We start from the raw sequence: 12,549 nt of genomic DNA on the forward strand, positions 1-12,549 counted from the left end.
CTGCCTCTTGGGGTCTCCTCGGATTAGCAGATCCCACCGACCCAACTGCCATCTCTCTGCCTTCCGGAACACCCCGGGAGGACCTGGGAGGCGGACACCTCCAGCTTGGCCTTTCCACACTCTTTCTGGCCGGCTTGCCAGCCATTCCCTACTCAGTCTTAGCAGGAGCTCTCATCCTCAACTTGGCCTTTTGGATTTCCTCTGCCGTGGTTGTGACTAGTGGATGTTCTTGCCTGCTGTGGCGGTGCGATTGCCCTTTTGTCTTTTCTGCTTGACCTCGGGGAAGGCCCTCGTGCGGAGCGTCTCCAAGGACGCCGGGCGGGAGGCGGAATTGCCCATACATCCTTTAGCGAAGTGCATGTGACGGGGACCGGCTGGGGCTGCGGAGGAGCTGCAGGCCAGGGGGGGAGGCCGCGTGAGTGAGTCACGCCAGGAGCCCCGCAGCGCGGTTCCGCGCCCCCCCCCCCCCACCGTCTGCGCGCCAGCCCTGTGCGCCCCCGCGCGCCATGTCCAGTCGTCCAGTGTGCTTCGCTCCCGGCCCGCGGGGCTCCTGCGCCTTGTAGTTTCGGAGAGCCCACTTTGATCGAGGCCACCGTTCCTACTGAGCCTCCTCCTTCTGTCTTATACAGTCCCCACTGGAATTGGATTTGCAGAGGGGATCGGTGGAATCGGATCACCTCAGTTCCACGCACAACTGGCCCCTGCATCTTCACGATCTTCATCAGCCGTTGCAAGCTTCAGGTCTCTTACAGCCAAGTTGATATTTGCCAGACAGCCGACGCGCGATCCGCTCCCCGCTGCTCTGTAGCCTTGGCCAGGCCAATTGATCTTCTGGACCTAAAGTTGCCCAAGGAGCGTCTGCCCTGCAGGAGAAGGGCGAGGGGAGCTGAGAGGCGTGTACCTGTGTCAGCTCTACTGCCTTGAATATTACTGTTACTTCTGTATTATTTTGTGCACGTTATCTGGACACTCTGGGTGGCTAGCCTCGAGCCAGGCACTGGGCCTCAGGCACCGCGCGGTTGGAGCAGAGGAACGAGCTAAAGAGAAACCCCTGGGGCCGGCGAGCTAGGAGGCGGCGGGGGAAGATGCACGGCGTCGGCTGGCAGACGCTGTCCCTGTCTCTGGGGTTAGTGCTGGCGATCCTGAACGAGGTGGCGCCGCAAGCGTGTCCGGCGCAGTGCTCCTGCTCCGGGAGCACAGTGGACTGTCACGGGCTGGCGTTGCGCAGTGTGCCCAGGAATATCCCCCGCAACACCGAGAGATTGTGAGTATGGGCTCATTCTCCCCCTTGGCCCTCCCTCCCATCGGGGTCGCGCAGCCCCTGTATCTAGACTGGAGGGACCCCGAGGCACAGGGACTTGTGCCTGGGGCAGCCCCCACTAGCTTTCCTCAACGCGCATCCTAGGCTTGAACTCTCTGGGAGGGCGCTGCCCAAAGAGGGGCGGGCCCGCTGACTACTGCGCTTGGTCCCTTCCTCCCGCTCTCGTCCCGCCACTCGCTGCCCTTTGCGGGCTGGTTCTCTGAGGCTGGGGAGGCGGGGAGATGAGGGAAGAGGACTAGAGTATGCCCGGGGCAAGGGAGACGCGACTTAGTCCCTTGGACTCCGTAAACTGAGTCACCTTGCGGTTGGAAACTCTCGCGGGTCGGTTCTGGGCTCAGTTCCGGCTCTTGTCACCGCGGGGTGGCGCGAGGAGAGGGGTTGAGGGGAAGGGGGTACTCAAATGAGAGAAACCTCTGCTCCCGGGCTTTGTGTCTCCCTCCTGGGGATGGAGGGAGAGGAGATGGGGTGTGGGGAGGCTGATCCCGCCCGGGGGCACTTCCACAGGCCACGGAAGGAAGGATGCCCCAGGATAGCGGCCCCGTGCAGCCCCCAGCTACTCTTCCCCCGCCTGCCACTTCCCGGGGGAGGAGGCGGCGGCGGAGAGCCCCAAGGGACGTGTCGGAGCAGGGAGACTTCCAGAGGCAAGACCGCGCGTCCCATCGACTAAGCGAAGTTGGGGCTGGCTGTCCAAACGAGGACTGGTCAAGGCGGGTCTGTCCGCTTTGGTAACCCCGCGGCCCTCGGCTGCCCCCTCCGGCCCTTCCTGCTGAGCCCCAGTGCCCCCTTTCCACCTTTCTGGCAGTTTCTGCGTCTCTGCGCGTGTCAGCAGCTCCCTTTCCTTCCTCTCCTTTCTTCGCGCTCTGCTGCCCGCAGACATCCCCGCCTCCCTGTCTCTGCGATCCCCTAATGAAGAAGTAATAGCAGAGCGGGTGATGACGGCCCACGCGCTGCTTGTGGGGCGCTTTCCGAGTTCAGGGAAGTGAAGCGTGGAGGCCTTTCTCTTTGTGAACGTCGAGGCCGCTGCCCCGGCGTCCGGGGCGCGCTTCCCTCGCTGTTGCGCGTGGGCCGGGCGGGGCAAGGAGGACCTGGGCGACGCTCCCAGGCTGCGCTCCCCGGGCCTCTGCGCCCGAGGCTGTGAGGGTGGAGGGCCGCGGAGGGGACCCGCTTGGACTCGCACGCCTCCACCCGCGCGGCTCCCAGCGCTTCGAGTCGATTTTATCCAACCCATTTCCCTCTCTCTCAGTTTAAAGTCGAGCCACTTCTTTCCCTTGCAAATGGCTCCCCCATCCCGAGCCTCACTGAGTCGACCCCTACTCGGTTTCTTCCCTCCTTCCCAGGCCCGCAGCGCTGGGCATGTTGCGGCCCTAGCGAAGGTGTCTTGTCAAAAATGTGATTTACCAAGTTTGCGTGGGATGGGGGCTTTAGGACTCAGGTTATGTCAGGTAGTTCGAAAAGGGAACAAACAATTTGATGGTGCTTTACTCAGCACGGAAAATGGTTTGGGGAGAAGGCAATGCAAAACTTTCGTCTTAGAGCTTGTCATTTCATGCTATTCAGAATGGTTTAAAGTTTAACCACTGATACGTCTTATTCAACAAAAGGGGAATGCATTTGGGGAAAAAATAAATATAGCAACTGAGTTTTAGGTACTTGAAAAAAATTTAGCCTTATGAAGGATTTATAAAGAATTTTCCGAAAATAGTTTACTCAGTGACGGCTTATAAAATTATATTATTGACAACATAAGCACATTAAATATAGACCCCCAAACATGCTGTTTTAAAGTCAAGGTAAGGTTTACTTCCCTGAAGGGGAGAACATTCAAACCGCAGCAAAGCCTGGTTTTACTTGAAATGATTGAAACCAGGGCAAGTTTAGATCTTGACCTAAGATGCCAGAAAAGGGGGTTGTGACTCTCAAGGAAACTGTGGTGCTGAAATCTGGACCAAAATGTCAGGGTCTGAATACTATTTCCATTATTGCCCTTGCTGGTAGTTTTCACTTTACAGTTCGCAGCGGGGGTTCCTGAACTGCAAATGAAGAGTTTAGTTTTCATACAAACATAGAATTGTTGGAAGGTAAATGCCTATAAATGCCAGTCTTTGAAGTGCAGTTCTTTTGATGACATTTTAACTTTATTCTTTGCCTTAGGAAGGTTAGCCACGGTGCCACCTAAGGATAGGGGTCTGAATTTTTTAAATTTCTCCCTGAATAATATTATAAAATTGTTCATTTAACTTCCTGAAGGAAACTTTTTGGGAGTGTTCATAACAATTATAGTAAAAAGCAGAGTATCTGTGAAATGAATATACACCTCCTTATAAAAACAAAAATGAAAAGCACTCCCATACAGACACAAAAGAGAACTCTTGATAACAGAATCACTTCATTTTCTTGTCATATGCCGGTAAGCATAGACTGTGTAAACTTATTAAGAATCATTTAAAAAATTTTCTTTCACAGATGACTTCCTTCTCCTTCCCTCTCTTTTACTTTGCAAACTAATAATTGGAACTGATCTTTTATCTCACAGTTCTTATTCAGTGTATATTTTTCTTTAACTAGATAGTGATAGAAATTAAATGGAATTTTCATTTTCTTACTTGTTTTCTCTTAGGGATTTGAATGGAAATAACATCACAAGGATTACCAAGACAGATTTTGCTGGTCTTCGACACCTAAGAGTTCTGTAAGTATGTTCGTCTGTGTTTTGGAGAATTATCATGTTTTTTAAGGTTGTGGATTTTGAATCATTACTGATCTCAAGTTTAAAATCTGTCTCAATGACAGAAACATAAAATTTTACCAGGCCTTGGTTTCCTTTCTGTTTATCAGTATACTACAATTTTTAATAAAAATGTAGACTTTTATTAAAGTTTAGGTGCAGGCCATAAAATAGTATTATGGAAATGACCTCAAATATTTGCTGTAACAACCCTAAGTGCTTATGCATATAAAAATGTAGCATAATTGCTTTCACAATATGAGTAATGTGAGACATTTGATATACTTTTAGGATTTGAGATTAACTAGAAAGAATTTAAGTGGGTCTGCATTTTATTATTGTTAATATAAAAATGTTCAGACTTTTCTAGCAATCAACACATATAAATATTTTCTAACATTAAAATAAAACAATCCAGGTTTTTGCAGAGTTCTTCCCACTAAAATATTTTGAATTGGTAATATTTTGAATTGTCTCTTGTATCTAATAACTTTGCAGCTTTTATAAAATTGTTGCAATGTGATTACTTCTTTGGGTGTTGTGAGTGAACCATCATTTGAGATTCAGTGTAATGTAAAACTTTTTTCTTACAAATTTTTAATTAAATTTAAATTTAATATTTATATTGCAGTGAACATATTCTTTTGATCATTGTGTGTTCTCTGTTTATTTTTAAAAGAAACATTTTGCCCTTGATGAATTCTTCCCATTTCTGACATATATCCATCAGTGAATTGAAATCTATATATGATGAATTGTTGTATGTTGATTCTTTCAGTTAAGAACTCACTTGAAAACTAGCCATGAAAATTGTAGTATCAGGGGTTACTCCTCAAGATATACTATAGTTTAAGGTTCAGGATTCTGACTAAATTTTGTGAGAAACTGAATTAGTATTTTTTAGGAAAGTTTTGTGATGAGGATACTATTATCCCTCCCTGACTCTTTTCATATATATCATTGTTAGATTTTGTATTGAATCTCAAACCAGAGCAGTATTTTATTTTGTAAATGGACAAGTTTTCAGTTGCTGAATTGAAACTTTTTCAGATAATGAGTGCTAACATTAAGACCCCTGTTATACTTTGCATTTCAGTCAGCTTATGGAGAATAAGATTACCACCATTGAAAGAGGAGCATTCCAGGATCTTAAAGAACTGGAGAGACTGTGAGTATTTTCAATTCCAAATTTATGACGACGTAACTATATTTTTAATAATACTTGCATTTCCAGGACCATGTCTTTAATTTCATGTCTTAGTCTGTAAATTTACAAAAACAAGAGGTTGAATTAGTGATTTTTAAACTAATTTAAAATTAGAAATTATAAATAGTACTAATTTGTGATAAAGTTCAAAAACAGACTTACTTTCCTGACACATTTACTTCCTTGGTAACCATTGCTTTGGTACTTAGAGATGTACGTTTTTTCTTATTGTTGATCTAGTTTGTTTTATTTGCTTATGGGAGGAAAGGTGGTGGTTTTATTTGCATTAATGGGGCATTATAAAACAAAGTTTTGCTGATAATTATTTTAGTTCCCATGATGTTGCTATGTGTGTCATTAATGGCATTGGAAGAAATATTTAAAGTTCTTAATGTTATAAAGATTTGCTTTCTGATATTTAACACTTGTGGTGAATATTTATTTCATTATTTTATATTAGCTTTCTAAATATTCTTTTTGCTGGAAAAAGCATTTAAGGATAAATGGAAGTAAGAATTACTTTATCACAGCATGTCATATAACATTAATTGTTGTTTTTCCAAGAAGATCAAATGTGGACTTCAGAATTTAAAATGTATTTTTTTTTAAATTTCAGACACAAAGTCTTATGGATTGATATATATTACTTGAGAACCATTATTATTTTAGGCCTATGTGTATATGTACAAAAGACAGAAGCCTCTGTCTGAAATAATTAAGATAAAATACACAGTTTGTTACTTGAAATATGAATTATATATCTCCATATGTCTTGATAATTCAAGTTTAGTAGCTTTGCATTTCGAAGGCCAAATAATGGCTCTATTAAAAGTACCAACAATTATTTTAATAAGTTCTCTTGTCTGTTTTAAGAGGCACTGTAGGTAAAAATAAAAATTTTATTTAAAATAGTGAGAGATGAAGTTCATTTGGGTATAGCACATACTGATTCACTGGGCCCTAGTACAAAAGTTAATTCAGTATAATTGTAAGTAAAAAAATGACTTGTCAACTTCTAAGTTATTTGTAAATAGAAGCTACACTTATAACTTAAAGTTAAATACAGATATATCTAATTTATTTATAAAAATTTTCTCCATGAACAATATTACAATAAAGGGATATATTTGTGGGACTCAAAATAAATGTAAAGTCACTACTTAAAGCTAGTTTTGGGAAGAAAATAAAGATAAGGTAAACATTTGGTTACTTTTATAACAAAGTTCATAAGTTCATAATCTATCTCAGTATATACAAATACTCTGAAAATATTTATTCTTTGATCTCTTTTGTGATTACCTCACTACTAGTGAGTACTTGACAAATTTATTTTTAATTCATCCATTGAAACTAAGCATTAATATAATTTAAATGTTTGTTAAAATGAAGAGAGAATTTAAAATTATCATTTAAACATTAATAGTTTTTTCATCAATAACATATTTATTCATGTATATGTGTGTGTGTTTAGGATTTATATATACATGTGAGATATATATGTCTGTATATTTATGTTTTTTTTTCTTGAACAACTTTGACCTTGAAGGATTCTCAGTGGCTTTTCATGAAGTCTCTATTTGGTTTATTTTGTAATTTTAAGTGTTTTCAGAAACACTGAAACAAAACAAACTTTTTCATTATTTTTCAAGCCACTTTGGAGTATCGTTTGAACTTTCATTTTGAAAAAGTTAACTTTTCCTAAAATTTATTAACCAGATACCTTATGATCTGAAATTCAATTAAAGTTGTAAGTAGGTGCTATTTTTTGACTTTGACTTCCCCTGGGAGTGTCACTTCATCTTACAACAATTTTCTGTTCTATGAAGATGCAGCAAGATGTTTCAGAGTGGGAGGAGGGTTTGTAATTTTGAATGAAAACTAATATATATGCAGGACTTCTTTAAATCACCCCAGCTGTTGGCTGAGAGCAAATATTTCATATTTGTGAGGAAAAGCTGAGAAAATTCCTTTTGTTTACAACTGCCAAGTCCATCTGATGGAAACACATTGTTATCTGACAGCCAATTCATCTCCTTGGGACTCTGGAATTTAAAACCATTTCTTAGGAACACTTTTCAAATATTTATTTTTTTTTTAAATACATTAAATGGCAAACAGTTTTGCTAAAGAATGCATTCAGGTTATTGTGAAGTAAACGTTTATATTTTGTTCAGTATATTAATTAAAAAATAAAATTTTAAAAAGCTACCCAAAGAGTTCTATAATCAAATTACTATGGCATTATAATGATATAATTATGGCATACATTTTTATTGTAGTAGGTGATGTCATTAACATTGCACAGATTGCTTCCCCTCCCAATAGTTGCAAGAGACAATGTAATAAATGGGAAGTAACCAGTGAATTAACTTTTAAATAATTATATCTCATGTGAATTTATATGTTTTTGGCACCTTGAATCTGAAGTTTAAATTCAAACTCCAAATTATGAAAAGGTCTATAAATGCAAGTTTATGTTGTAAATGCCATTTACACTACATATGTATATATAGCAACTTAACTTTCATTCTTTGTGTAAAGAACAAAAATAAAAACATTAACATTATTTGTGTGCAATTTATGGTTTTAAGTTTGTTTTTCCATTTTAAAATGATAAAATCAAAACAATTCCAAATGATATTTTGTGAATATTTCAAAATTCTAAGTTTTTTCTTTTTATTTTTTGTTGATAGAGTTTTAACTTGATCTAGAGAAAGAAGACATCTGAGAACAGAAGATAAGAGCAGTTCCTTTTAGAAATCCGACTTTTAATCTCTAAGAAACAGGGTCATTTTATCAGATTGAGTTTAGTTTTAGTATAGGATAAAAAAATCATTATTGTTAAAACATTATAGGTACAAAAGAAACACTTTTTTTTCCATTTCAAAGAATTGATGGAACTCAAGGTTATCAGTCAAAATACCAAGAACTAGATGGGAATTAAAATCATCTGTCTTTTCCTCTTTCCTTTTTTCCTTTCCTCTCTCACTGCCTCACTGCCTCTCACTCACTTCTTTGTATTGTATAGAAAACAACATCAGATGATACGATGATCAGACTGTGGTTATGAATCATCATAAAAAGAATAAGTTTTAATCACACCTACACACTATGAGCACACAGTACATCCACTTGTGACAGTTTCCTACGATGCCCCTTGACCTAACATGTGCCTGGCAGATTCCCGTGGGTGCTCTGTGTTGCCAGTAGTACTTGCTTATCTGGGATGAGAATGAAGCCATGAGAATGTGCCTGATGTTGATTGCATTAACAGGTCTCATACTGCATTACAGGTCTCATATTGTTTAATCAAACGTTCAAATGAAAGCTGATATAGTTAAGTGACTAGATATTCAATGGAAGTTAATTTAGGGAAAACAGATAAGCTATAGTGAAGAATTGGAGCATTTAAGAATTAAACTTCATTATACTTAATAGATGGAGAAGGCAATGGCACCCCACTCCAGTACTCTTGCCTGGAAAATCCCTTGGACAGAGGAGCCTGGTAGGCTGAAGTCCATGGGGTCAATAAGAGTGGGACAAGGCTCAGCGACTTCACTTTCACTTTTCACTTTCCTGCATTGGAGAAGGAAATGGCAACCCACTCCAGTGTTCTTGCCTGGAGAAGCCCAGGGACGGGGGAGCCTGGTGGGCTGCCATCTATGGGGTCGCACAAGAGTCGGACACGATTGAAGCGACTTAGCATTAGCAGCAGCAGCATACTTAATAGAAGATACATGTGTATATCTGCAATAAAGTCTCCATACAAAATTATTAATTCAAACTACTTCTTGGCTAGTGGGTAATGTGTTAGAAGGCTGAAAAAAATCACACTGGGACCCATAACTTTTCTCTGCAGGTGTAAAGTTCCATTATTCACTTATGTCTTACAGGATTATGCTGAAGTAATTAAAGTTCTATTTTATGGCATTTTAGAGAGACCCAGGCCATTTTGGGGCTTCCCAAGTGGCACTAGTGGTAAAGAACCCATCTGTCAGTGCAGGAGACATGAGAGATTCAGATTTGATCCCTGAGTCGAAAAGATACCTGAAGGAGGGCGTGGCAAACCATTCCGGTATTCTTGCCTGGAGAAGCCCATGGACAGAGGAGCTTGGCAGACTATAGTCCATAGTGTTGCAAAGAGTCAGACATGACTGAAACGACTTAGCAGGCATGCATGCAGGCCACTCAGTATTTCATTACTGTGAAACATCTGCTTTTATACGTTCCTTGACAACACAAATGGAAGAGTATGAGAAAGGTTTTGAAATTTTTAAAGTTTGTCCAAAAAAATGGTAGGGCATTTTGCCCTAAATGCAATAAACACTTATAATACAAAATAAAATTCATATATGCTTACATTACATTAGTGAGAACCAGTAGCATACCATCGAAAACCTTGGATATTAGGTCTTTCATTAACTTAATAATATCTTACATGCTTACAATAACGAAATTGCACAAGTGATAAAGCCAAAGGCTTGGGTTGTACTTTTGTTCCTATCAGTAAAGTGTAATGGCGTTCTTAAGACAATATTTCTTTAAACATTCCAAATTTTTGTATCTTTGGATTTCAGATTACCTTTTTTTTTTTTCTAGCTGTGTCATTTGATACTCATTTTTGCTTGAATGAAAGAGTCCTAAAAACATTATTATAATGAAGCCATTGCAAAACCTGTTCACTTGTCTATTTTAGTTTCTACCAAGTAGATACAAAAAAAAAAAAATAACTCAGTTTAGAAAAGTCTTTACAATAGAGCCTAAGTTTGACTACACACTTTACTCTCCCTAAAGGATATCTCAAAGGCACATGTATTTTTTGAAGGTGGCGTTGAGTTATTTCTCCCTGGGTGTGCACACCATTTATAGGCATGTGACAGCTAGTGTGAAACTAAGGAACTCCAACACTCTAGAATTTTGGTTGTAGGTCGCTACCCATTAGTTCAAGCAGAGAATGTGTTGTGGAACAGATCCGAGGGAAGTCTCCCCTGAACCCTTGCTCATTAGGGATGTGGAGAATCCCTCTTCTAACTCATCCTGCAAGTTTGTAGGCAACACATAACACATTCTTTTCCTTGAAGTAACGGTACACTAACAGTGCTAATCTACTTGGAAAAGAATGCAAGCTCATCATAGTTTCTGGCACCTTTATACTCAAGTTTAAAGTGACTGCAGTTATTTTCTTGGGAAAGTCTCTATAAAGAACATCTCAAACTCGGTAAAGAAGCTTGGTATGTACATTGTAGGAGATAAATCATGTACCTCGATGCTCAATGTGAATTGCTTTATCTGTGATAGCCATTAAATGTCCAATTATTCTTGCCTGTTTATAAGTGATAGTGAACTATTTTAAATTGCATTTACATCTTAGAAGGCTTTAATGCAAGTGCACTGTTGAAGTTTAGCAGAACATTGAATCTGTCTGAGAGGGTTTCTCATACAACTTTTTTTAATGGGCCTTGAAGTTGAACGGTGGTGAGAAGTTCTGTTTGCTCTTTGTGGAGCGTTCTATAAATTCTGCAGTGGCAATGCTGTTTATTTTTCCCACATCTGTTTTGGGCTCATCCTTTGTAACAGTGTTTGCTGGATGCTGTGGCCTTTATATCTCCCTTGAAATGAGTAGTTTAGTTTGCACTGTTACAATGTATTTGTGGAAGCAACCAATGTCAAATATTTTACGTTGAACTCCTGTCTTTCATTCCTGTTGGATACCCTTCTGCTTGAATTATGCCTTCTAAACTGAATTTTACAACTTAACATGGGATGAGAGACTTTTCTACATGAACTTTACATATATTGCTCTTACCTATTTCAGAGCAATTTATATCTGCTGGACTGGAAGGAATGTTGGTGAAAACATTTTCAGAGTGAGAGTTTGGTAACAGTTTGGATTTGGTTTTAATGCAGTTGGAATTTTTGCTTTAAGATAACATCAACAGAAAATTACTTGTTCTCTTGGCAGTGTCCATCTCCTCTGAATGCAGGTGGGACTCCATCTCTTAGCTGTCGTTCTCCTCACTGTAGATAATCTAGCCTCCCCTCGGTAAAAACACCTTGTAATTTTATATGCTATTGCCTGGTGTCCTATGGAACGTTGGCAAATACTCACCGGTTTTACTGTTGATTGTGCTTTTTAAATAGATACGATCTCTTCTCCTTACCTTTAAAACATTACATGAGAGTAAATACTTGATTTCTGTTCCATTGTGAGATCTTGATCAAATTGTCTTATCTTTGAAAACTGCATTTTTGGTCATCATTAAAGGAGACAGTTATTATATCTCATAGCAACGGTATGTAGTTTCAGTAAGATAATGCACGTATTTTCACAAAATACTTGATGCAGAGTTGGAACTTTTTATTATTACAAATTTCAACATCTCCTTTCCTGTTTTTCAGAAACTGAGTTTTGGAAATACTTTATCTTTTTGAGCTAATAAAATGTGTCTATAATAAATCTGACTTTTAAATATCCATATTTACTATCATTTTCCTTCTGATTTTCTTCTTATAGCATATAGTCAATAGAAGAGATGTGAAGAAAGTGCAAAGCCTTCTCCAGATTTTTTTTCAGAGTATTTATCAGAATTGCTCTGAACATATAGAGACTATCAAGAAGTAAGGGGAGTGAAGAGGAAGCAACTTTTTATTAATAAATTTTTATCTCTTACCATGGAGCATAAAGAGTGAAAATACTGATACTGCCGAAAATATAGTTTATCTAATACTTGCTAAATGTTAAAAATCTTTGCTTTAAAAATGTTAGCATAAAAGACAAATGGAAATTTACCTGAGAAGAAGACATTTATGTATGAGAAACGGGAGACTGTACATGATAGACTTTTAAAGGCAGTGTTCGTCAAATACTTGTTTCAAATCAGGTGCATTGTAAATGTATCACATTTACAGTGATAGGTAAATATGGGACTTTATTACTAGCTTAGGTAAAATCATTTTCATTTTACATTTTGGATTGGGGTGAAGGTTGCAAATGTTAATTGGATTGAGGAGGAAGTTGAAAGAAGACCTCCAACCTATAACGATGGATAAGTAACAGGAGTGGGTGGCAGATAATAATCTGAAACAAAGCTTATCAATAATGCCCTTCAAGTTGAGCTGTTAAGAATCTGCATTTCAGAGGCCTGTGGTTTTTAGTGTGGTACAGAAAGATCATTCATCTCACTGAAGGCCACCCAGAGGAAATGGTTACTGGGATCTCTCATCTTTTCCCTAAAGGAATGTGTCTCAGAGACTCATTACACACCTTTCTGAAACCATGACTTTCCAACCAGAGAA

The 12,549-nt window shown here is 39.6% G+C and overlaps 1 protein-coding gene across 2 annotated transcripts in view; it reads left to right on the top strand.

Moving 5' to 3' along the window:
* The first annotated feature begins 501 nt into the window (after nucleotides 1-501).
* Nucleotides 502-12,549, top strand: part of SLIT2 (slit guidance ligand 2) — a 406,260-nt gene continuing 394,212 nt past the window's right edge. For both annotated transcript variants that reach the window (XM_061419763.1, XM_061419764.1), the window contains exons 1-3: nucleotides 502-1,264; nucleotides 3,939-4,010; nucleotides 5,143-5,214. In XM_061419763.1, coding sequence (XP_061275747.1) covers nucleotides 1,086-1,264; nucleotides 3,939-4,010; nucleotides 5,143-5,214 — 323 coding nt within the window. In that variant the 5' untranslated portion in view covers nucleotides 502-1,085. The remainder of the gene's footprint in view (nucleotides 1,265-3,938; nucleotides 4,011-5,142; nucleotides 5,215-12,549) is intronic.

This window comes from Bos javanicus, chromosome 6, assembly GCF_032452875.1.
Source record: "Bos javanicus breed banteng chromosome 6, ARS-OSU_banteng_1.0, whole genome shotgun sequence".
NCBI lineage: Eukaryota > Metazoa > Chordata > Mammalia > Artiodactyla > Bovidae > Bos > Bos javanicus.